Source organism: Macadamia integrifolia, chromosome 12 (genome assembly GCF_013358625.1).
Source record: "Macadamia integrifolia cultivar HAES 741 chromosome 12, SCU_Mint_v3, whole genome shotgun sequence".
NCBI lineage: Eukaryota > Viridiplantae > Streptophyta > Magnoliopsida > Proteales > Proteaceae > Macadamia > Macadamia integrifolia.
The window spans coordinates 3,107,208-3,134,598 of record NC_056568.1 but is presented as its reverse complement, the minus strand read 5'-3'; the positions used below and the strand labels follow the sequence as shown (position 1 = coordinate 3,134,598).

Here is a 27,391-nt window from a genome sequence, read left to right as displayed (position 1 = left end):
CCCCCCCCCCCCAAAAAAAAAAAAAAAAGCACCTTTACCTGTCTAAAAATTCTTGCAGACGCATTGCAACCCCACCAATCCTAGAGTAAATCCCCACCTTCTGGGCAGAGCCATATCACTGCCCTTACCCTAATCGCTGATCCTCTATTACCCCTAGCTTTGACCAACCATGAATGGATCATATGAATAGAGGTCGTAAATAGTAACTCTTCACTTGTAACAGTAAGATTGGTAAATAATTACAACTCGATAGAAATTTTCTTCTAGCATCACTCAACCTTCGGCTGCCAGAGGGATTGGATCATTGGAATTACCAAGTATCATTCGCCCACAAAGATAGAGAGCAGATGGGGAGATTTAAATAAACCAAAAAAGCTTGTTGACCTCAACTGTTGTCTAGAGCACTGGACTGGCCAACAAAGCTCAAGATGGAAGGTCATTCATTTTTTTTTTTTGGTGAATAATAAATCCATGACCAAAAGAAGAAAAAGAAGGAATATACAACCTGAGGGGAAAGAAAAAGAAACAACAACTATACCAGGCAAAAGACCCATTAAAAGGTGGGGAGAGGCAAAAGAAAAGGGAGGTGGGGGAGACCTAAAGAGACCACAATAATTTTGATCCTAGGGGAATCATGCAATGACAAGCTAGAAAGTGAGAAAAGCTAGGAACTAACATCAAAGTAGATGGCATTCTAAATCATGTCGAAAGAGTTAGAGTTTGAAATTCATCTTCAAAGATTCTGTTCCATCCAGATGTGGTTGATGGTGGCACAGAAAGCAAGCTTACCAGCAATGTCATATAGAAGATCCATCATAGGTCATGTCGACCCAAATCCATTCCCTGTGAAGTGGTAAAATTCTTCTCCTACTAGGCCAAACAATTACCAAGGGCTTCATTCCAAATAGAGGAGGAGAAAGGGCAGCCAAAGAAAATATGAACAGTGTCTTCAATCTTGTTCCAACAAAGACAACATGCCAGAGGGACGCTGATATATAGTTGGAGAGAGCTCTCCAAGTATTGAAGTAGACAATCTTTAGCCACAGGGTGACCTGGCCGTGGGGGCAAAGAAACTTCTAAGCGGAGGAAGAACTAAAGATGCTAGAAGGCTCAGGAGACCAGATGAACTTATACCTACACCCTTTCCCCCTCCCCCCTCCCCCCTCCCCCCTCCCCCCAGGGGTGGAAAGAGGAGTGAGGAGATGGATGGGGAGAGAGGGAGAGGAAGAATAGGGAGTGGACCAAGCCCCATTCGAGATGATGGAGAAAATTATGGCATGCTTGTCCAATCTCGAAGAGTATACTAATCTAGATCATACTAAGGGGAGGAGGACCCCAGAAGGATGCCAGTTGTCATCCAAAGGGAAGTGGATCGACCATCCACGATGGTGGAGCGTACAACTCAAAGGGTGGTAAAGCCAAGGCTAAGGATGTGACACCAAACCCAGGAAGCATCATAGCAAAGGGATACAGTCCAGAGAGTCTTTACAGGGGAGAGAAGAATAGACCCAGGAAATCCAAATGCTATTTTTCTTGGAGACCAGGTTCCAGATGAGCTTAAGAGTGAGTACCAGTAGATTTTACATCATGGATTTTGCGAAGACCCAGACCCCCTTCAAACTTAGGGCAACAAACAGAGGACCATCTAAGGGATAGAGGAACCTGATAAATTGATACCTTTCCAAAGAAAGGTACACATAAGGGATTTAGCCGCTTTGATGGAGGATTGGGAATCTGAAGGAACCAGACTAGTAGATGTAGCCAGATTTGAGAACAAATATAATTAACTCCAACCTACTCACAAAGGAAAGCTTACTTTTCTAAAGCTAGAGCCTTTTGAGGTTGAGATCAAGTATAGGGGTGTAATGGTGGGTAGGAGCATGGTAGCGATAAACGGGAGAAGCCAAGTATTTGACTAGAAGAGATCCCAGGGAGAAACCAAAGACACCAAGGAGGGAGGCTTTAACATTATCTGAGACCATAGCAAGAAAAAAAGTAGGATTTAAGAAGTTTGACGCGAAGGCCTGACAATTCCTCAAAGATGTGGAGGAAAGGATAGACTGATGGGATGGGAGTCAGCCTTGTAGAAGATCATAAGATCATCGGCAAAGGCAAGATGGGTGAGAATGAGGGCTTTGCACTTGGGCAGGGGGAAATGAGGTGGAGGTCAGTGAAGGACTGGAAGGATCAAGAAAGGATGAAGAGGAAAGGGGAGAGAGGGCAGCCTTGTCTGATACCGATAGAGGAGGGGAAGAAGCCAGTAGGGGAAGTGTTAATAAGGACAGAGAAACGGTGGAGGAAATACAGGAACGAATCCAGCGGATGAAGTCAAGGGGGAAGGACATGCCAGAGAGAACTTTAGAGATAAAGTCCCACTTGATGGAGTCAAAAGATTTATGGGTATCAATCTTGAGCAACGCGGCTGGGGAATGGGATTTCCTATCAAGGCCTTTGGCAATCTATTAGCAAAGGATGATATTATCCGAGATGCTTTTACTAGCAATGAGGCAGATTGGTTTGAGCTGACCAAGGAGTCTATAAGAAGTTGGATCCTATTGGCAAGGATTTTAGCGATGAATTTGTAGAGGAGGTTGCAAAGGGAAATCGATCTGAAATCCACCACAGAGTTGACACCATCTTTCTTGGAAATGAGGCAGAGGAGGCTTTGGTTAATCCCTAGATTTGAGAGGGACTGAAGACGAAGCTGCGGATGGCTTTGAATAGATCGTCCATGATGATGTCCCAATAAGAGAAAAACCCCATGTTGAACCCATCTAGACTAGGACCTTTATTAAAACTGTGGGAGAGGACAGCAAAGGAGATTTCTTCATTAAAGGGAATATCCTGAAGGGGACTAAGGATGTGGGGGATAAATTTATTCAAGAGACCCAGGGGAATGGTGGGTAAAGAAGAGGAAGAGGGGAGGTTAAAGAGCTTAGAGAAGTAACTAGAGGCTTTGGCTTTGATAGCATCCAGGAGGAGAGGAGATACATATATAACAATGAGCTTGAGAATGGAATTGGAGTTGGTTTTAGCCTTTTGGAGTCGATGGAAATAGGTAGAGTTAAGAGTCTCCATGCTCAAGCCATTTAATTTGGGATTTTTGTTGAAGAAATCTCTCTTCTAGGGAGATATTCAAAGCTTGAGAGCAGATTTCACATTTTTTAGCTTTCTAGAGAAGGCACTCAGGGGGGCAGCAGAAGGCTTTAATCGGATTGCTCCAAGGTTCCATAACAATGGGAAGGAAATCATGATGAGGGGACCACATCAAAAATTTTAAAGGGTTTGGAGCCAAAGGAGATATAGGGCTAAATGAGGAGATCAATGGGGCTATGATCAGAAATGCTAGAAAGGATGAACTGAGAGAGAAAGAGAGAGAGAGAGGATGAAAGAGAAATAGATGGTGGAAGAAACTGTATGATAGAGAGTGTGCCTTATGGCCCTCACCTATTGCCTAGCAAAAACTTACATTAAGTTGAAAACAAATACAACATGAATAGAAGTCATAACTCCTATCCACAACAGGAAACTAATTAGATATAAGATGATAAGAAATAAAGATAACTAAAACTAATCTGTTCTAACTTAGCCAACAACAAACTCATCAGCGGTTTCATCCCATAGGTCCCACCTCTCTGACCACCCCCAGCCAACACCCGCCGCTTAGCCCAACTAACAACCGCTCTCCCAATCTTAATCCAACCAGGCCAGCCTAGCTAATCTTTAGTCTCAACCTTCTCGGGTCCCATTGTTGACCCAGACCTGTCCAATACCCCATCAGGCTCATCTCTTTCTCCCACCCTCGTTCATCCTTCTCAATGTCCTTCAATGCTTGCGCAAGCTTCTCCTCGCCCTCTGAACAGACATATATAGTTCCCCCTCAAGCCTCTGTTGTTTACCAAGTCTACCATTGGCGTGACACTAGTTCCCCCCCTTGTCCCAAGGAGCATCCCCTCCTAGATTATCCCCCTCCCTTTAAGGAAGGATTTTGCCTCTTCACAAGGCTATTTGTGACCATGCCCTGTGCCAAGACAAATAGTTGCATCAAGCTGGGCTTCTGTGCATTCTTCATGGATCTCTAGCCCTGGCTTGTGCTCCTTTCGAAGATGGTCCTATTAGTCGGGTTGTAGTCATGGTTCTAAATCTTAGGTTTCGACCAGGTGTCAAAACCGAAATTTAGGTAAAAAATTCAGAAACCTGGTTCAAACTAGATATTTTTTCTAGAGATTCTAGCTGAAAATTCTGAAGTTTTCGTCATACCTGGTTTCGTCTCGGGTTGGGTCGAACCACTGAATGTGCGAAATCCGAGATTTAGAACGATGGCTGTAGTTTTGGCTTTTGCTTTTTTCAAGCTTCCCTCCAATGGACGCATCCAATTTGTCTGTTGTGTTTCATGGGGTTCTTCCCCTCCCCTTGTCTCCCCCTTTGTAAAGGCAAGGCCATATATTTTTCCATTATTGTTTTTCTTCCCCCCCCCCCCCCCTCTTTCTCTTTTGTATTCTAATCATCTAATATAGATTGATCCGTACAATTAGTTCATAAAAATTAACTTTGCCAACTACCTTATAGTCCATGTTCAGAATTGAATGATCTAAGCAAGCAATCCTCTTTTCTGAATCCTTTTTTGAGTGGTTAATTTAATGCCACACCCCTCTCCAAGTCCACCTAGGGTTGACTCATATTCTCAGATCCAACCGGATTGAGTTGGTATTTTCAGCAAGTATTCTGTCCCTGATTTAGTGAACTCGACTGATTTTGGTCGTCATCTGATCATCTGATTTGCTTCTATTAATTATTCTCTTAATATGGATTTTTATTCTGTGACAAAATGTCCTATTTTGGTACTGTTTTGATTACTCAAATTCAGTTCTACACTTCACTGCCACTGCCCCCACCACCACAACAGCAGCAGAGGAAGAGGGAAAGGGAGAGGGAGAAGACGGCAGATGAGGTGAATTCGGTGGAGGTGGTGGAGGAAGAGGAGGCAGAGAAGAAGAAATAAGTCAAACATAACAAACCAAAAAATCCTAGTTTTTGAAAGAAACTTTATCCTACTCTTATTTTTTTTTTTTTTTTTGCCAAAACCTAGGTGGATCTCATCTATGCTCAAACAACCTAGGTGTAATGATTAAACAAGCAATATTTGTACTTTCCAATGAAGATTCGAATCACAAAGGTTTTCTTTTTCAAATCTGCTAACTTAATTGCTTTTTGATAATTAGTAGGTTTGCTATTGCACTTGCCAATGAATATTTGAATCACATAGATGCCATGAAGACAGAGATAACTTGACATCGGCTGGATATCTTTATGGATCACAGTGCTTAAAAACACTAGTTTTACTTGTATCATAAGCATATTCATGTGTATCAAAGCATATCTAACTTCTCTTAACGTCTCTCTGATACATCTCTTAAAACCAGCTTCTGATATGCTGCCAATACCAATAATTCACCTTGACTATGATCACATGTGATCCCAAACATCATAAGTCCTTTTGGCCCAGTTGTTGTTATGAACTAATTGTACGGATCAATCTGTATCAGATGATTAAAATGCGACTCCACAAAAAAATTTGTAAGGAAGATACGTTCAAAATCTTTGCATTTGCGAAAGAAGGGATTCACACCCATATCGAAGTTCAAATCTCATCTTTCAAAAGTGGGTTCCAAGGGGACCCTCATTGAATCATTTTCCTAGTGAGATACCATAAAGGTATTTAGCTTCAAATTGGATTCTCTCCGCATCTAGTTGTCACGGCATATAGGGGAACCAAGGTGTTTCTTTTTTCTTTTTTTTGGGGGGGTGGTTTGGTCTGGATGCAAAGCGACACCAACAAGGTGACCAAGGGCAAGACTGCTTGCTAAGGTGGTCACCAGGGCAATGCCTTGACAACTATGCTCCGCATGGATAAAACGGAGGACCCCGAATCAAATGAACCCCAAGATTTTGTGCAAAAACAACTAAGTTTAGACTCCAACTTCTGTTCAGTAACAAAACTTTGAGGAATACCACCACCGCAATATCCCTTGTATGCATTTGAATAGAGGCATCAGTAACCACTGGAGAAGATATTGACTCTGTTCCTAGCTTTAGTCGATTTGATCACCTAAGGATTCTGTATCTGCCTTCTAACATTTAAGAGAACAAGAAGTATATAAAATGGAGGAAGGGGTAAGGGTCTGCGGGAAACAAAACAAGTTTATGAAACAAATGATACTAAAGTAATAGCAACCAACGCAACACTGAAACAGTAAGTATCAGTCGTGAATAACACTATAACAAGAACAGTGAGTCTCAAAGCAAAAGAATATGGTTAAATCAAACAGCATAAGACATGTCATAGTGTATTTCAAATGCTCACATAACAAATTTCATTCAAAAATCATGAAAATGGTTGAATCCCTTCCTCATTCCATGACAAGAACTCATTCATAGAAAAGAACTGTATCAATTAAGAATCAACAATATGTGCATGCATAACAGAAGCCATAAAAGCAATAGCAAAACATCACGCAAGAACACAGGGAATCATAACTAATACCCGTTAAGAATCAGAAAACACCAACAGACACATGACATAATAATGCTTCAGAACTCAGAAGAACCAACCAGGCAATAATGCAGTTCAAAGCACATAGCTATTTATAAAACAGCCAATTTAACAAGAAATCCAAAATCTTCAGGTCATCTATGTACCTCATTGTCAAATGATTCAAAACAATAGAAATTCATTTTTTTTCCCTAGGTACTTCAAAACCCTAGAATCAAAATATTAGCATACATAAGCATTAAGGACGCATTCATTATCCCTCGCTTGCAAAAAGAAGAAGAAAGATCCTACATTCTCATCAGAGGTATAACACAGGAGAAAAAATTATTTGTATTTGAAGCAAGAAAATCCAAAACATAAAACTATGAATCTCAGTGCTTGCTATTAGGAGTGAAGTCCAAGATAGACTTCAAATGCCTCATAACTTCAAGTTAGTGACATATGTAGCTAACTGTACAAAAGTAATACCATTCAGCCACTGGCAGCAGCAGATGATTTGGCATATTTATCAACATAACCCTGCAAATAAACAAGTAAATATCAAATTCCAGTAACTGAACCGTATTACAAATCCAAGGTCAAATAATTTGTGAAAATCAGCAGTAGAATGCAAAGGCTCACCTCAACAAGCTTTGAAATTTTAGATCGGGAAAAAGAAAGGTATTGGTTAATTGCTTCTGTTGTACTAGGAATTTGATGGGGCTGTAATGTCCCCATGACCTTGTCAACTGCTTTTTTGACAATAGTTTTATGCGCATCCTTGCTCAGATGACCCTCAAGCCAATATGGTTTTAGCAATTCTTTCACAAACTCAATAAGACGAGCATGGAAAATTTTAAAGGCTTTTGATTCCTTGCTTTGTGCATCAACATGTTGCTTTTGTCTGGGATTTTGAGGAAGATCCATTTCATTGATAAATTTACCACTACCTGGTTGTGATTCGTTTTTGTGTCTGGCATCTGTTTGATATCTAGGGTTAGGATCATGACTGATCTCTTTTGTATTTGCAACATCTACAACAATCCCATGGCCAGGCCCCTCATTATTCCCTTCTCTAGGCGTAGAAACTTTAGTTTGGTCATCAGCTACAAATGTTCCAGTAGTCTCATCAGCAGCTATATGCAAGCCATGAGAATGAATATTCTTTTCCTCTACACTGCCATGAGACTGCCGATTAAATGAAAGTGAATGTTCATCAGCATTATATTCTGGGCCATGCAGCCAAGTTAAACCAGGGTCATGGCTTGTCTGCTGATATGACATATGTTGGATACCCACCCCATGACTTAAGGAAGAAACTTCAAAGGACTTATGTCCTCCACTAGGTGGCTCAATGGTATCAAGACGGGGATCAAATTGGCTTCCAGAAAATGATAGACTTGCAGGATCAAAGAAAAAAGATGGTCGAAAAGGTACAGATGGCTCCCAGTCGCTTGAACTAAATTGTAGTTTATGTCCTGCAGAGGTTGATAGATCCTTGGGAACACCAGGTAGAGGCAAACGGTCTGCTTCCGATCTTGAGTAGAATGGTGAAGAGGAATTTCGAGGCCAGGAAGCAGAATGGGAAGCATGATATTCCCTATCACCATCCAAACCTTTAAAAGAGAATGAACCTCCTGGACAGTCAGTATGGCGTGACGGTGATATGCTTATGGAAGAAAATGGTGTGCTGGAGCTGAAAACTGATGATGTATGATCATAAACAGAGGGATTGCTACTGCCTCTGCACATACTAGATGATATAATCGAGGCAGTTGAAATGAATCTACCATCAGGAACCGACCTACCCCTTACTAAAGGAGATCCTCCAACAAATTCTTCTGTATCAGAACAATTGGACCGCCAAACCCTACCACGAGTATCAAATTTACAAAAATCACCCTGAACAACAGGTGAAGCATGCTTGAATTCATCTGTATGCAAAGATTGACCCATATTCTCCCTGGTTACATCCCCGAAAGAGGAGACAAGACCAAGATCATCTCCGGTTGAAGAAAATTTCTGGAGGTCACGGTGGGGTAGTGATGTTGACCCACCAGCTTCCTGTAGTATGCCTGGAGATGGGCTGCCTCTATGGAAGGAAGAAAACCTCTGCTCTTCAGGAAATTGATGCCACCTAAGATTTTCTCCATGCTTCCTGGGTAGGAATCTTTCTGAAGGGATCTGACACTTGGCTGAAGAACTATCTGCGACTGAAGAAGCCAATGGTTCAGGAAAAGAAGAAAATTTTGATGCATCCATATCTTGTCTCAAACCTGATAATGGAGAAGGCACCTATTAGTAACTCTATTCTATGTGCACAGGTATTCTCCATATGAATACTGAAAGAAGTTCCTGAAATACCTGCATCCATGTCTAGTTCATTTTTCCGATTTGCAACAGGCACATCTCTCTTACCAGTACCATCTCGCTGATGCAGAAACCTACAAGAACTCCCCTTTATACACCAACCTCTAGCAAAAAAGTCACAAACAATTGCATGGTGCTTGCTTCGGTCCTCAAAATCAGCACCAGTAGACAAACTTCTAGGCCTTTTCTGGGAAGTAGGCAAACTGGAATATTTCACAATCATTAATAACTGGTCTAAATACCAGACTATGACAGTGAGAAAAGTTACAACAGAAATGAAATGCTATCATTTGTAAGCTAGAATTTTTCACCTATACTATGACAAAACCAAGAATCTAGTAAACCAGAATCACCACACCTTGACACACTTAGTTTGAGGTTCTCCCCTTCCTTGATATCCATTAGCTTTGTATCATCCCCAGTATTTAGGACGACATTAGAATCCTTCTTGCTGGAGCCATTACTCATCAGGGTCTCAGCACCTACAACTTTCTTTTGTTCGGACAAGGATATGGTGCTGTGAGCACCCAAGGGATCACTGTTACTCAAATAAGATTCACCACCATTATGGGCTTCATCATAGACTCTCTGAACATCACAAGGAGGTTTCTTATCTGACAGGGTACCTATGTCATCAATAACAGAATTTGGGAGATCATTATCTTCAGGGAGAAAAAAACAGATGTTTACCCAAAATTAGATGCTTAAAATATCAATCTTCAACATATGATAACTCTCTGCCTTATGTGCAGCACAAAGCCCAAAATAACAATTAGATAGTTTGAATCTGCTACTACTACCTTTCATGTCATGAATATCTGCAGGTAGACTTGATTCAGATTTCTCTGGAGTGGAGGAACCAGACCTTGAGTCCTCATCTTGCCCCTCAGACTTGATTTCTTGACTAGAATCTACATGGAAGAATAGGAAAATTAATAAACGAAACAAAATTTTCATCTTCTCTAAAGCAAATGGCACCAGCCAAAACATAATGTGTCTCGATTGAGAAAGGATTTGCTTGTTGGATAATAATGAGAAGTCTAGAACCCTTAGAGATGCTATTTGAAAATTTGAAACTAAACAGTGGAACAGCTACCCCAAGGACTTTTAAAGGAAATAAAAGATTAGATGAACCCGGAGCTCACTTACGAAAATTGAAAGAAATCAGATGATATATTTCACAGGTACCAATAAGCTCAAAAAATGAATAAGGACTAAGACCAGATGTCTGATATAAGAGAATATGACGACCTCGCTTCCAGAAAAGGTGAATGCAACAACTTCAGGATTACTCAGAGTATGAGTTTCATCTTCCGTCCTACGAACATGGGAAATGCAACTTCATTGCACAAATGGGAGAGGAAGATTGTATAAGATATGGGCAAGAGTGAGAAACCATTATCAATGCAATTCTGGTCCAAAATATTCCTATTTTCATATAGATTGAGTTCAGGCTTCTAATTAATTGGGTTTTAATTGAAATAGGCTGAAATATAAAGCCCAAAAGTGGGGGTCTAAAAGGATGTCCAAAATGAGTATTTTATATAAGTACTTAGTATTAGTTGTTACAGTGATCTTGTGGGGCCCACTCCTTGGCTAGTTTTGTCTTTGAGTAGTCTCCTAATAGATTTAGATTTTGTTTTGGGTTTTTTTAAAGAGAAGAGTCCTAATAGTCATTTTTTAAGTTTACTTATTTTATGAAAGTAGATATTAGGAGGAATATAGAACTTGGATTTGAATTGTGTAGTAGCTAAGTCTTTTTTTCATTGTCAAGAGTATTGTTCACTCTTCCTCTTCACTGTAGATCACTTAAATCCAAGTTGTATTGACAAAGTTATGTTCTGGTCAAACTTAATTTAAGGTGCACGAATGCTGTTAAAAATCTCCTAAATGAAAATAAAGTTGTGAACATCAGACTTACCGCACTTTTGGTTTTTAGCAATGTTTTACTATGATAAGCATTATGGAATTTTTAGATTTAAGAAAATCCTTAGCATTTGAAAGTTGAAAATTTCCCTTACAAGTTACAACCAAAAATCCAGTTTTTTTGTCATTGAATTGGGGGGTTGATTTTTTTTTCCTTTTGGAATTTGAATTTAAACTGTTTTTATTTGATTCAAATCGGGGGTGTTTGCTTCTTTATGAATAAGAGCTCAAGTAATTGAAATCATTTACCTAAATGATATTTGGCATAAATAAGTATCAAACCAAGAGCCAGACTAGCCAAACCAACCGGATCAAGTGCCAGACTAGACAAGCCAGCGCCCTACAGTACAGTGGCAGTCGCCTTGACACTTACAAAATGGCCTAAATGCCGACAACTATGGTCGTTTAACATTTTACAAAGGAAATAAATTAAAAAAGAAACAAATCATTGGACAAAGAAAGTATTCTAGAAGTATCCATCAATAGCCTAAGACAAAACAAAAAATAGAACTTATTGGAACTAAACTAAATTAGAAATTAAAATAGGAAAATATGGACCCAAATAAATGTTCATGAGAACGGTGACATGTGAACCGTTACTCGTGTTTTTTTTTTTGGTGAATAATAATTCATTACCAAGGGATGAGAAAAAGGGGGCAATTTACAGGCTCCGAAGGGAACAAAACAAAAAACTATAGCAAGCAAAGTGGGCAACATGCCCTAAGGGGAAGAAGAGAGGGGGGGACTGTAAAAAAGAGGAAGAGACACTCTAGGAAACAACAATGTGCCATTTCCTAGGGGAATCCCTAATAGGTTAATGGGGAAGCATGTGGAGCTTAGAACTAACGTAAATTTTGTCAAACTAGTGGAGGTTGGAGGACCATCATTGAAGAATACGTTCCATCTAGATGTGTTTGATGGCGGTAAAAGGCAATCAAGAAAGGAGGATCATCCATCCCCCCCCCCCTCTCTTTTTTACCCCTTATTGCTCCTCCCAGTGGAAGAAACATGAAAAGACATATCTAAACGGATAATAGTTAGTTAATTAAAGGTTTTGCTGTTCATAATGCATTACCTCTAGCTTCATACTCTCAATTGCAAATGATAGGTTAGTCATTTTGAGACCCTCAAGCAAGCCACTTTAATGTGATCCTAGGTTGAAGAACCCTATTTGGCTTTGCTATGGGCCCATCCAATCATTAAGTAAATCAATATGTAAATAGGATGGAAATCTTGAAAAACTTTTGAAGGGTAACTAGGTAACTAAATAGGGAAATGGACAAGAGAGGTATTGGTATTAACTGATCAAGGGCAGACTTGGAATCAAAAACAAAATAATGGATAGACTAAAAATAGAGGGGTAATTTCGGTAACAAAAATAAAAAGGGTTCAAGAGAATTCACAAAAGGTTGTCTCCAACCTTCGTTCAAAAACAACTTGAGGATAACAAGGCTCAGTTGCAGGCAATAGAACTCCCTCAGTTCAGCACCTTTTAAGGTAAGATTATAAACATAGGCTCGTAACGTCTATTCCTCTTAAACTCAATCAACAATGGCTCCAAAATCTAAGGTAACCAATTGACAATTTCTCCGCAAACCAAGCCTAGTGGTAGAATTGAAACCATATTTGCAAATGTGCTTGATTAACTCAACCAGCTAAGTTGTTTGGGGCAAGAGTCCAGGCTTAAGGTTGCCCCTGGGGAAGGCAAGAGTCCAGGCTTAAGGTTGCCCCTGGGGAAGGAATTCATCCCCAGATTTTGAAGCCCAAAGAGCAAGAAAGAAGAGAGATTGAGCGCTCTCTCTATTGGTCCAAGGTAAGACATGGACAGGGTCACAATACAGAAACAGAAAGTAGAAGGGAAAAGAAGGAGAAAACAGGAGAAAGAAGAAGAGATGAGAGTGAGGAAAAGGGACATGCAGGGGAAGGGGGGAGGGGGGGAAGAATCACATTTGTCTAAGCTGGTCGCGCAACTCTACAACCAGGAGTTAACCACTCAAACTTCCATTCCGCCATATCTGTTCAATGAATTGGATTAGAAGCATATTTATAAAAAAATGAATTCAAAGTCTTATCATAGTCTAAAACTGAAGTAGAAGTAAAATCTAACCCTCCTAATTATCTAACCCAATCTAAAATTCCATAATTAAAAATTACAAAGAACCCCAAAATAAAAGAATGTAATCCTAAAATATCCTATTAGATCCCAATCCAATTCGGGCCTGGCTCTCGGTCTAGACGGCCAGACTGGTCAATCTGGTTCAGCCATGAATTTGCATCACACTATTAGTGGGTGACCTAAGCAAAATAAAGGTATATATGGACCTCCAAGTTACAAACACATTTATCAGGGCTTTGTAGAGAAAAGAACAAGTGAATTGGAATGCCCCCAAGAAAAGTAATTGAATAATCAAAACAGTGCCAAAACCGAATCTATTATCAGAGATAAAATCCAGAATAGGGAGAATCATGGTTTAAAATCTCGGCAAGATCTCGGCGAGATCTCGCTAATGTCTCTCTTTTTCAAAAAGGCAAGACGAGATGTATGGCGGGTTATAATTATACAAAAACTCGACCGATATCTTGAAATCTCGCCTCTATCTCGCCAAATCTCACCACTCTCACTACGTTTTTGAAGAAAAAACAGTAAGGAGCAAGGATTTTGGTGCTTTTGCTTGAGGATCTCCATTCTTACACTGATTGAAGCTTAAAGAGTAGAGACTATTACCTCCTCATCCACATTTAGAGTTACTTTAATTTTCAATGTATGTGAATGTGACTCATCAGTCATTAATGTTAATTGTTAAACAAATTTAGAGTTACTGTAATTTTCAATGTAGGTGAATGTGACTCATCAGTCATCAATGTTAATTGTTAAACAAGTAAGTAATTGTCTATGAGTAATTGTCTATGATTTCTTTTAAATTCTTATCATTATGTTGTGTCATGTGTTGATAGTAGAATTTTGATTGTGGAAGAGCATACTAGCCTAGGGTACGAAGTCAAAGTACCATTTTAGGTTTTGATTTTTGAAAAATTGTTGTTTCTATTGTGTTGGAAGGACTAAAATAGGGTTAATACCAAGTTTCAAGGGCTACAAAGACCATATGGCCACTGAGACCAACCACCAAGTCGACCGGGAAAAATACATGATCTCAGGGAGATCTCACGAGATCTCACTTTTTTGGATCAGCGAGATGGGGGGTGAGAGTGAGATCTTAAACCTTGGGGATAATAATGATATGACCAAATCAGATGGTCAGATTGGACCAAAGCTTCAATGGATTTCTGTTCTAAGGGTAGAGAACCCTTGCTGAAAATTCCAGGTCAATCCGATGGGTGGATCTGAAATTATGAATCAATCCTAGTTGGACTACGAGAGGGGTATAACAGTAAAATCACAGCTCAGAAATAAACTCGGGAAACTGAAATATGATGGCCATTAGATTCTGATCATAAGACCTATATAAGCAATAATAAATCAATAAAAACAGTAAATTGATTCAGAAATCAGATAGATGGTATTAAACTTAGGAAACATGGACAGAATTGGAAGTCTAAAATATATCCAGATCAGCAGGCCTAATCATTAAGATATCCAGGTCAATGGTATCCTTGAAGATGAAGAACAACTCCTAAAAAATTGAGGGTGATCCCACAATTGAATTTCATGTCAAAAAAGACTTGCATATGAATTAAAAATCAGAACTTGAGCTGCAGAAAACCGCAAGAGTACCCTTTTTTTTTTGGGGGGGGGGGGGGGGGGTTAAGAAGTTCTTACATGAATAATGGAGGGGACGAGGAGCAAGAAGGACACCTAGGCTTCACAACCGCAAGGTGGTTGGAAGGATAAACACCAACCAACCTGGATCACACAAAAGGATCCTTGATCACACACAATGAAGAGAACAGCAAAGACAAAGCTTTTCATTAGTCAAAATTTTTGTACAATGCTGGCTCCCCTTACAAATTTATATATAAAACCCAAAAAAAGACTTAACACATTAAAAAAGGAAAGGCCTAATCCAATCCATCACTAATTAGATAATATAAATTGACTCAAGACAGAACTCGAATTATAGAATCCTAATCCCTAACTAAAACACTTAATAACAATAAAAGTAAAGAAATAAAAGACACTTATCAAACTAATCTCGTATGCCTACGCTCTACCCATATTATAGGCAATAAAAGTGGCTCATTACAAAGATAACCTAGACAAAAGGCCCAACACATATATATGACCCAACCTAAAGCTTATTTTTGATAAATTAGCCTATTTGGACGATTTAACTGCATCACAGGGCAAGTCGAACGAACTAAAGGTGTAAAAAACGCTTTCGTAGAAAATGAAGGGCTTCCCATATGAAGGGGAAAATCCTTCCTGAAAGAGGAGGAAAAAGAATATATTATTGGACAAGTCCTCAGAGGAGGAAGAAAACGAAAAAATTGAGAAGAGTGAGACGGGAGTAAGGGGATGGACAAAGTGAGGATAGATCAAAGGAGAGTGATGGAGAGAGGACTTATACTGAAGAAAGGATAGGAAGAAAATGAATAAGAGGCAGTCTATTGGCTGAATTAGAAAAAATAAGGATAAAGAAGAGAGTGGGTGAGCCTGTGGCACAACGGTTAAGTTGCACTATTGCAACACATTGGTCATAGGTTCAAAACTTGGAAACAGCCTCTTTTGTAAAGTAGAGGGTAAGACTGCGTTTACTTGCCCTTCCCAAACTCTGCAGTAAAGGGAGCCTCATGCACTGGGATGCTCTTTTAAGGATAAAGAAGAGAAGGAAAGAAAAACTTCTATCTGGAGAGGAGAAGAAAAAGGAGCTCTCTTGTTCAAGAGTCAAGCTCAAATAAGAAAATGATCAAGTGAATAAATCACTAAATATCATGGTTCGGGTAGAAATGACAAAGTCCATAAGCTAGGTTCTACTATTATGATCACATGCATAGGCTTTGACTATGGATGAATGCAAGGAGCACACCAATTAGAAACCCAATGATTGGAGGATTGAGAGAGCCTATATCATGTTTTTAGACTAAATTTGGCCACAATGATCACAAAGGAAGGAGGCAAGTCGGTGTGGTTCCTGTTGGATTCTTTGATAGGTCTAGGACCTTCCAGTGGAGACCCTCTCATTTCCTCTCTCATTGTTTTAGTAAATATCCATTCAGGTAGTAGGAGGAATGATTAATAGTTCTCTGTATCTAATCTACCTTTCCCTTTAAAATATCTTCATTTACAGATGATACAACTAAATTGGTTTTGTTGCAATCAGTCCAAAGCCTGGAAACTGGATAAAGGAGGCCAATGGATAGTGGCATAGCTATTTGACTGTTTATAGTTGTCTCATTTTTTTTTTCTAGGATAGGTAATAGTGATCTCATTTCTTCTATTTTTTTTTTCTTTCTTTTTTTTGGTGCAAGTTATCTCATCTTTTACAACTAGTAGTTCAGAAAATTACTATTTAGGATTATCCTTTTTTTATTTTCTTAAGCTGCGTTTGGTAACATTTTTGTTCCAGAAACGACGTTTTGTGTCAAAACTAGAAATTTTCGTTTTTGTGTTATAAAATCAATTTTTTTTTTTTTTTTTTTTTTGGGGGGGCTAAAAATGGAGTTTCGTAAATCTGCTTCAAAAATGGTTTCACCAAGACAAGGTTGAGGGGGAGAGAGGGAATCAAACGGGATTTTTTCTTCACGGAAAGGGTTTCTCAGTCCAATTTCACCGAGACAGGGATGAGGGAGACATCAACAGTGTTGAAGGAGAGCAGGGATCGAGCGAGAGTTCTTCACAGATTCTTCACCACTCTAGTTCTTTAGAGTTTCAAGGAGATAGAGAAGGTTTGGTTATTTAGAGTTTCAAGGAGACAGAGAAGGTTTTGGCCTTGGGAAATTATCAGGGATGTATGATTTTTTCCCAAATGGAATGTTTCTCAAACATTTAATGTTTCAACATTTCCACTTTTCCTTTTTTTTTTTTACCTGGTTCGTTTCAAAAAGATGAAAAAACGAACCATGGACACCAAACAGAAGATTCTGTTTCCTTATTCCCGTAAAACAAAATAAACGCCAGAAATGTTTTTTTGGATGACTACCAAACGCAGCCTAAAAGCTAAATACATCATTATACAAAGAACCCAATGAGATTCTATGGGGTTGCAATTGCAATTTAGAAGTAAAAACAACGAGAAGCCAAGCACCATATATTATGTCACCCATTTAATCACCACATGCCTAGGAAGTAGGGACAGAAAAATTAACACAAACCATGTCGTTTCGTCCCTTCCAGAAGAACCCAACAGGATCCTGATGGTTCAAAAATCTCCCTACTAAGGACAACAAAAGAGATGTGGTACATACACAGCCTCAAAACAGAGTAATATTGTCTCTTGCAAGCAATGAAATTTTCTATAAAAGTTTACCTTATTAGGATACTCCATCGCCCAAATTATCTAATGGGAAAAACAAATTTGACTGTATCATAAATCATGAAACAGCCCAAGACCCCATTTCCATGCTCTCTTATCCTTCTCCTTGATGCAGCACCAGAAAAGGGAAGAAGAACAAGGGCTAGCATAGGGCCAGTCTTAATCCTAGTGGGAGCCCATGCCCGTCAAAGTTAATGGGTTAGGATTTTTAGACCTTTATCTGTTTGAAATCTTAATGTTAGTCCTGGAACTAAAACTAGTAGGTAGTTTTAGTTGGCCTTTTTCTAAGCTGTTAACATTATCAGTTTTAAGTCATAGATTAAGTTGAAGTGTCAAATTAGTCCTAGTACATGATCACCTCTGGTTCTTTCCTTGTTAGCGTTTGATTCCAAGTTAGTAATAGCGTTAGAGGAGAACCTATTTCAGCAGTCAACGTACATGCACAGTAGGCCAACAACCCACCCATATACATGTGCATGCCAATAACCGCCCACCCAAAGAAATACTAAAAGACTGCTCATGGAAACAAAAAAAAAACCTGGTATTGAACCCTTTGTCACATAATTTTTGTTGTCGAGGGATATAAAATTACTAAAGCACCCATAAAAATGACCCTCCATTCATGTGCTCTGCTTTAGTCTTTTGGCATTCAGGTTTGGTCCTAACCTACAAAGTCATGGTCCCTGTCAGTCAGACAATTAAGTAAAGCCTATCGTGCCCGACCTTCACAATAAATCAGTCTAATGGGTGTTCAATTCCTCTAAAATGAATATAATTTTATTTGTTTTTGTCAACATGTTAAACCAACACAAACTTATTGAAAAATCTAAGGGAATTTATAACACTTCCAAGTATAAATTATTAGGGATAATTTTGTCCTTTTATACATTGCAATAATTAAAATGCATTAGAAGGGGTAATGAGATACATTTCTATCTATAAAGGGCTTGGGAGACATTAAATTTGAACACTGAGTTTTTTAGATATAATTCTTTCATTAATTGATTTTCTAGATACTTTCCCCAAAACATGATTTCATGCAATAATATTTCCAAATTCTGGCAACTTTGCAACTCCAGACTGGTGTTTATCAACTAGAGTGGATTCTCAAGGTGCCTAAGGTCGATTCTTGCAATATTCTTATTCTTCTTCCTCCCCTCCTATTTCTATCAACTAAAAAATAGAGCAACCCAGTGCACAAGGCTCTTGCTACTGTAGGGTCTGGGAGGGGCTCATGTGCACAACCTTACTCCTTGCTTCACAAAAGAGGCTGTTTCCAAGTTTTGAACATGTGACCAACATTTTACAATAGTGTAACCATTGCCCCACAAGCTCGCCCACTCTATCAATTAAGGAGGTTCTAATTCCAACTCTAATTCAAGGGTCAAATTATCAATCTTCATTACTACACAGTTGTTTAGGAAACTGAAGGCAATGTAGAGGTGACTAAGCGGTTAGGCGACCAAGGCGCCTAAGTTTTATTTTTTATTTTCAGCCATATGTTAGGTTGTTGGGAAGCAACACACAAAGGGGCATGACTAACCAAAGTCCATCCAAAAGCTGATGCAACACCATTTTCTAGCTTCAAGTCAATAGCACAAATAAAGGAATCTCTTTGTTGCATGATTCCTCCCCACCAGCTAGCCCATAAGTCGCTCAAATTGGGACATGGTTCAAGATCTCAGTCGAGATCTCGAGATCTGGCCAAATCTCGCATCTCTCTACTTTTTTGATAAAAAACACTAAGGAGCAAGGATTTTGGTGCTTTTTCTTAAGGATCTCCATTCCTACACTTATTGAAGCTTAAAGAGTAGAGAATATTATCTCATCATCTGCATTTGGAGTTACTTTTCTTATGTAAGATGTCTTTTAAATTCTTATGATTATGTTGTGTCATGTGTTGGTTGTAGAATGTGGATTGTGGAATAGAGCATACTAGCCTAAGGTCTGAAGAGTCAGACACTACTTACATAGGGTACGAAGTCAAAGTACAATTTTAGGTTCGATTTTTAAAAAACTGATGTTTTCATTGTGTTTAGAAGCCCTAAAATAGGGTAAAATACCAACTTTCAGGGGCTACAAAGACCATATAGCCACCGAGACCAACCACCAAGTCGACCGGGAAAAAATACACGATCTTGGCGAGATCTCTCTTTTTCGGATTAGCGAGAAGGGGGGTGAGAGTGAGATCTTAAACCTTAAACTGGAAGTGTTTTATAATTCACGAGGCCATATTGTGCAGCTCATGCTCCTCCAAAAGTTGACTGGAAATTTTCCTCTTCAACCATATTAGAAATTTTACTTCATTTGGAAATGAAATTTTTTAGCCCTAGTCTAAGACGAGTAGAATTGACAAATCTCTTACTCCACCCTTCCAATACTATACCACTATCTTCTTCAGCTTTACCAACCTCTTTTTATTGAGAAAAAATAGAATGAAGGAACCTAGAAGGATGAAGAAGAGAGAGAAGAGGAAGTTGATAGAAGAAGAGAAAATAGAGAAGGAGACTATTGGTAGGAAGAAGAACGGAATAGAATACCCCCTAAAGGTAGTGAATGTTACTTATAATAGCTTAAAGATGTAAAGATTACAAGTATTCCACTGGTTATGTATATCCTTACATAAACCTAAAACAGCAAATTATAAAGCCTAAAATACCCCTGTGTACCAACAATAGACATAGTAGACAGCAATGTTCGAAAGTTCGTTGAAATATCAGATATTTCAGGGTTTTTTTTTCCGAGATGAAATGGCATACAAAATCTTAAGTTACATTATTTCGGTCATCTTGATCACATTTTTGGTCATTTTGTTTCGAAACTTTGCTTATTTCGAGCCAAAAATGCAGTATTTCGTTGAAATTTCGGCCATCTTTGTCATTTCGTTTTTTACATTTCGCTAATTTCGGCCACTTCAGCCATTTAGTCCACCCTCCCCCCCACACCCAAATAGCCAGCAAACATGTGGGAAAAAGTACAATATTTCGACGAAATTTGGGCAATAATTCCGAAATGAAACAAGTTCTTGAACCTTGGTAGACTGTCATTCTGTAACACTCCCCCTCAAAGTGGAGTATAGATATCTCCTATGCCCAGCTTGTAAAACCCTTGAAGAAACACATTACAAAATAGAGCTTTGGTGAACATAAATCAATTTCTTATCACAACATCTGCACAAAATGGCAATCAATCTCAATATGCTTGGTACATTCATGAAAAACCTGATTAGTAACAATGTAGTTGGCAACCTGATAATCACTATACATATCAATAGGTCCACCAACGGGAAAACCAAGTTCCTGAATAAGAAACTTTAACCAAATCAATTCGTCGTAATATGTGCCATAACTCTATACTTAGTGCCTCAACACTAGACTAAACCATTGTCGCTGGCCTCATTCCATCACGTAACAAGATAACAAACATACAATTCCCGATAGTCAATCTCCAATCATCACCAGGGCCAGCCCAATCCGCATCAAAATAACCAACAATATTAATATGATTGTGGCGTCTATAAATAAGACCTTGTTGGTCCAATGATAGTTGAGGGTGTCATGCAATCTAGTGTTGTCATTGTTGGTCAACACAATCATAGTCACCATGAAGGTTAACACATTCACACAGAGTACACAATGTTGTTTACAGTTGCACAGAGGTAGGTTATGTCAAGCAACTACCAGGCAGAGCTGGTAGTGACATGGCAGTCAAGGTCAGCATGCCAATGATTCGGAGGCTTCTAAGGTTTGTTGGTAGTGTTGGGTAAGATCTGGCCGTGACTGGGGAGCATTGAGCAATGTTGGGAAAGTCAGATGACTATACAGATAGGTGACCTTCGAAGCCAAATGGCAGAGTTAGAAGACAACATGTACTGGAAAAACCGCAGAGCATCAAGTCATCTTCCAATGCAACCAACTCCGGATGAGGAAGATACAGCCATCCTAGTACAGTTAATATTTGACTAAGTGTTCGATGAAATTCTCCATTGATATATCATGCATGGATGAGTGGCATACACAATATAGTCATGATTGACATATGGCATGATGCAGTTGATATGGCAAGTCATGGTGAGATGGCTGATGTGAGCATTATGGACGACAATGCAAATGGAATGGTCATGCAACGCATGGTGACATGACATTACAGTTGGAGGGTGTGATGTGAAACCCGGTCGGGATAACCTTATTGGGTTCGCTTATGGGCCCACACCAAACAATAAACAATTACTCCAAGCTGATGGAAATTTCGCATATTACTATAGAGAAACAAACTAGCAAAACTGTAATATGACGTCTTGCTGAGGAAAAGGTAAACTTGGGAGAGGAAGTAAAATAAGGACAATAGGGAATATGGGAGGAGAAAGGTATTGAAGGAAAGTAAGAAATTAAAATAGAAGGATAGAAATCATGGAGGGGAAAAATCATCTCCTACATCCTGCACAACCCAGAGGCGGAAACCAGATTTGATTTGAAGGGGAGGACAGTTAGAATATTAAGATTGAAACAGAACATGAGAACATGAGAACACGAGGAGAGAAGAGAGTAGAAGGTTAAAGGAGAAGAAAAGACGAGAGGAAAGGGAGAAATGATGGCAGAATGTTGTGTTAGAGAATGATCTCGACCATACCTATATTACTTTACTAATAAGATGAAAAAAATTACATACTTTTCTCAGGGAGAAAAAAAAAAAAGGGCGTACCCAGTGCACGAGGCTCCCACATGTGCAAGGTCCAGGAGGCGCAGCCTTACCCCAAGAATGTTGAGAGGCTGTTTCGACCGGTTGACCACTAGGTTGCAACATTCGTACCTTTACCATTGGACTAAGTGCGCCCTTTACACCTCTCTAGGGAGGTAACAAGTAAAAAAGGGAAAAAAATACAATATAAGCCAACAAATAACTAAACTAGTTCCAAAAAGTAACCCTAATACACATGCTCTAACAAGAACTCCTTCTAAATGGAACCACTCGACCTGAAATTAAGAGGGAAAAATCCCTGCTACTGGAACTCCTGAACGAGATCCATATCGAGTTGGAATAAGAAGCCACTGAGTAGTTGAACAGGTCCAAAACCAGACCAGGAAAACTTCACAGTTTCAGGTTTCTTCAACGGCTCGAATCTCACAGAAAGGGAAGCCTTTAGGCATGAGTCTCTAAGGTATGAAATGCCCTAGGGTGATTATTCACAACACCCCTAAACTCGGGGCCAATCGATTAGGGCTATTGGTTCAGCAAGGATTTCTTTTAAATCTGGTGTCATTGCCTCACAGCGGAGAATACAGAAACCAGTGGAAAAGAAGAAGGGAAGAAGAAGAGAAATAAATCTTACATAAGGAAAGGAGGGGGAGTGGAAGAAGCTCGCACAACACTGCCAAGCCATGCAGGAAAAAAAAGAAAAACTCGATTATTCAATTCATTCTCAATCTATTTTCTAATCAGAACAAGCATACATAAAAATAAGAAAAGGAAAGCACCTATATGTAATATAAAACATAAATACAAACATATCAACTAGGAAACTTACAATTTACCTTCCTATGTATCTACTAAAAATAAAAGATTATATAATATTTTCCCATATAAATAAACCTTCCTAAAATCCTACTAGACTCCAAAAATCAATTAGACCTGGCTATAGGTCTGGGTTCTCAGACGGTTTCGGGTCGATCCACAGAAGCGCTCCTGCATCAAGGTGACTGACTAAGCACACAAGTGAGGTGGCAGGTTAAGATCGGATAGTTATGCATAGTCTCAAGCCACAAGGAATATAAAATAAAATGCAAAAAAGAAGAACTGTGTCATGTAGGCAATGCCACATGGCTGCCAGCAAGGCCACATGATTCCAAACCAAGCAGCCAATCAGGACAGCCACAGTAGCAAGCCAACAGGGTCAAGCTTGGGCTTCCAATGCATGCAACCATATGAACATAGGTGCCCATTGGCACCACAGCAAGGGTCGGTCGAGCAAGGAGACATGGTCATGTGCCATGGAAGCCGGCCACAAGGTCTCGGCCAAGAAGCCCTAGCACACGCACAAGGGCCAAACATGGAGTGCTATGCATGGATTGAGGGTGAATCATGAAAATTTCCAAGTGTTGGAAACCCCAACACCTGCTCAACCATTAGTCTCTAAGAAGCCTCACAAAGTCCCAAAACCAAATTTTTCTATTTATGGATTGCAAATAATCAATAACCTTCTCTACAAGGAACGAGATATACCCCATCCCCTCAAATTCTTATGGAAAACAATCCAATACACAAAAGACAACAAATATAAGCAGAAACTTATTACCTATATCAAATTTCCATTGAAGATCCTTTTAAAGAATTTGTGGATCCCTACAAGAGTCACAACCACATCCAGTTATTGACCTCGAAAAAAACTTAGGATCTATTTTGGTAGTCTAGTTCAACCCTCTCAAGTACAATTCCTCCCATTTCCAAGACCTCTGACCTCAATTTGAAGACATACTTTGACACATTAACCAAAGAGACTTCCTGATGCAGGTCAAATCAATGGAAGATAATCTGCTGTGGTGGGTTAAATATCTAAAAATAAGAGAAGGAAGGTGGAGATCGATGGATAATCTAAGGGCTATTTTCTTTCTGGTTCTTTGTTTTAGCAACCAGCAATGGGATGATGATAGGGGAATGTAGAAAAGAAGATGGGAGAGAAAATTTAGGGAAGAAGGAAATGCTTGCTGGGGGCACGGAAGAGAAGAGAGAAGATCGTGGGGGGAAAGCAGAGAGAATCTCTTTCAAACAACTAATTCAATCCACTCCGCAAATCATTCCCTTTAGCATATAGGCCAACATTCTTTATAAGAACTCAAGGGTGGACATGAAAATAGAAACAAAATTGACCCAGTCTCCCAATTGCAAACCAAATGGGAGGTTTCCTGAACTGACCAAAAAAACCTAATCTACTAAGGAATTTGAAATTAAATGACTGGACATATCTGTAAACCACTTAACAGCAATAGAATAAAAGAAATTAGAAATAAGAAATCCCAATACTGCCCCAATTAGATTGTAGATAAAATTCCAAAAGACTTGGAAATCTGGAAGCGCAAGCCATCAAAGGGACCCACAAGACTGCTATCAACTTATATATTATCCTACGTGACTAGGAACATATTATTTCATTGCTCCACACAATAAAATTCAGATCCAAGAAAAAAATTTGAAAGATCAAGCCATCTCAAAGAGTTGAGATCATGCTCCTGCCTTACTTGCACAATGTCCCTTCTGATCAACAGTAATATTGATAGAAATCATATTCCACAAGTTTCTACAGCTGCACTTCCTATTTTTATTATTAGTTATTAAGGAATTGTGGATGGAAATCAGATCAGCTATGGAGCTAGTTGAGTTTTAATAGCTGGGCCAAATTAATAAAGTGGGGGATGCTTTGAGCTAGACTCCTGTCTTGAGTCTCATATATAATTGAGTCTTGTCAGGCTATTTAAGCTAGTTCACTTTGATATTTGTAAATTGAATGAAGTTTTCTCAACAATGGAAGCCACAGTCAAAGTTTTACCATACCTTTGATGCTGTTACTATCACAAGTTCAATTCTGAATACTTGAGTCTTCCCAAAACGTAAGGAATCAACACTTAGATTTAACCTACTATCTTCTAACTGTAATAATACTTTTACTATGATCAACTAAGGAGCTCATTATGTGATGCCAACACATTAAAGCAGCTCACATGGCAACTATCAAGCCTCCACTACAACAATGTACACTACCTACCAACATAAGGTCACAACTCCGTGCCGGCTCACCTCATCAACATTAATAATCCAATTCCAGTATAGCAATAAATTCCATAGTCACGCCCCACTAAAAGCATATTTTTGGTTTTTCCTTTCCCCTATCAACATTGCTTTGACTAAAGGCCACTATCTGTATTGTTGTTTCTCTTCTGCCTATCAATTGCCTCACCAGGCATTGTCTTTGGCATTACCACAGTCATTGCTACCGGCAGGCTAATTGAAAGAAGGAAAAAAGTGGTATTACAATACTTCAATCAAATATAAGATCAATCAATCACCATTAGAGGAAAGATAGCACAAAGTAGATTTTATCAGATAACAGATCATTTTGGAGATGAAGTGGGCAATCATTTTTTCTGAATCAAATCTATTTTAGCATAATCTGGATCTAGTATATTTTGCCTCAAGACAGAGCATTGGACGGATTCAAAATCGTCACCGTTTCTACTATCAGTTCAATTCTTCCTTATCCTTTAGCAATATAATCCATAACAGTGGAAGTATAAATTCATAAATAAAAAGCAACATAACCGTTCCATAGAGCTTAAATATGATTTAAAAAAATAGATATTTCAGGAGGCATCACCATCATCTCCTTGTTCGTTTTCCGCTTCCTCTCTGCCACCATCTTTATCTTTGTCTGCATCATCTACATCATCTACTTCGTCTACATCTCCATCACCGTCGTCATAGTCGTTGTTTTCGATTCCAGAATCACAGTCTTTCTCGGAGGCTTCGGCGGTGACTGGCATGTCATCGCTTTCGGAGGATGAAGAAGACATTAATGGAGTATTCCAAGTCCCAACTCCGCTGCTCTGCTCCGCTCTGCTTTGCTTTCTCTGAATCTCTCTCTCTCTCTCTCTCTCTCTCTCTCTCTATGGTCTCTATCTATCTATCAATGTATGAAATAGTCGACAAAATCTCTGCTCTAGGAAGTTAACGTTCGATGACAGACGTCAAGGAGTACGCATAGCGTTATAAACGTGAGCAGACTAAGGCAACTCAGGACGGTTATTCTTTGTCAGCCAAGGAGTAATCCTATAAATTCCTAATGGGGGAAGATGACATCATGCCATCATAATGGGTTTTCCTTGAGGATGGAGCCTGGTTTTAGGCCAGGTTGGAGTTTGGGGCCCACTAGGGGGCCAGACTGGACCCACGAATGGCCAGAAGGGGGTTACTGGGCCTTCTCACTTTTCCTCTTAATAAAGGAAACAAAAATTAAATCAAAAGGTAAGAAGGAAACTATATACATTATTCCATACAACAACCATAATTCTAGATATTCGAAGTATGATTAGCCAAGAAATGAACATTGTTTTTCTACTTTTATCATCTTTTGTTACTTTATGAGACTTTCTACTTTTATCATCTTTTGTTACTTTATTTAGTCTCATAGAAATAACATTATGTTTACTAAGCAAAAATTTAATCCTTGTCTAATTATCAAACCTGCTCTGTGGTGGGTTAATTTCTTACCTCTGTAGGACTTGGTATCTACTCCCTTAACTAACTCTTTAACTTGTACACTATCATATATGAACTTCACAATCATAGTCTGTGCCATAATCACAAATCCAACGATCACTGGATGGGTTGTTGTTTTATTACTAATGCTAAATACCTCTTACTAATGATTGACTACTTAATGACAAGGAAATATTTATGAAGGAAGCATGAGGGCTTGACTGTAAGGGGCAAAAGAACGGAAATGGACAGCGAATGAAGTATGGAGTAATTCGGAAGCTTTGAGCATCCTAAGTTTTGACTTAACTACCACCTCTTGGCCTTTAAGTGTTGTCCCTTTTATTTTTTGATGTGTACAAAACTATGCAGCACCTAATTTTTTGTTTTAAACCCTCCAATGAAGTAGTAGTTGCTTTGGCCAAGCTGGCAGAGCTAACCATGCACAACAAAAAACAACTGTATGTAGATAATCCAGATGGTTGTACCTTCTTTTTTTTAACCAAGGTGTCTGGGCCAGGCTTACTTGCACCTTGACTAATCCTCGAGGAGACTAGTAGCTATAAAGATTTCCTTGGAGCCATTGTTGAGTCTTATGTTCCATACATTCCGCTAAAGTTTGGATTTCATCCAAATGTCTATTTGCTCAACTCCTTATGACCTTGCTTGTCTCAGATCCTAGAGCACTCTTCTTGCTGCAGCTTCCAATGCATTCCATGTATAATCGAAATTCATAGATGCAATATAAGCCTTCCGATTAGTAATAATAATAATAATGAATGTCCATCCTGATTCAATTGTTATTAGAGAAATTGTTGTGATCGAATGACATAGTTTTGAAATCACTGACTGTTGAAATATTCATGAGAGTTGTTCGATAGCTACTCTA

The 27,391-nt window shown here is 39.1% G+C and overlaps 1 protein-coding gene across 1 annotated transcript; it reads right to left on the bottom strand.

The window, feature by feature from the left end:
• Positions 1-6,711: 6,711 nt before the first annotated feature.
• LOC122057507 (protein FRIGIDA-ESSENTIAL 1-like) lies at positions 6,712-26,077 on the bottom strand. Its single transcript, XM_042619626.1, has 6 exons — positions 25,625-26,077; positions 9,703-9,813; positions 9,261-9,528; positions 8,897-9,105; positions 7,175-8,808; positions 6,712-7,072 (listed from the first exon to the last, which is right to left on the bottom strand). The coding sequence occupies exons 1-6, from the start codon at positions 25,818-25,820 to the stop codon at positions 7,025-7,027; spliced, it is 2,466 nt and encodes an 821-aa protein (XP_042475560.1). The 5' UTR covers positions 25,821-26,077; the 3' UTR covers positions 6,712-7,024.
• Positions 26,078-27,391: the final 1,314 nt, after the last annotated feature.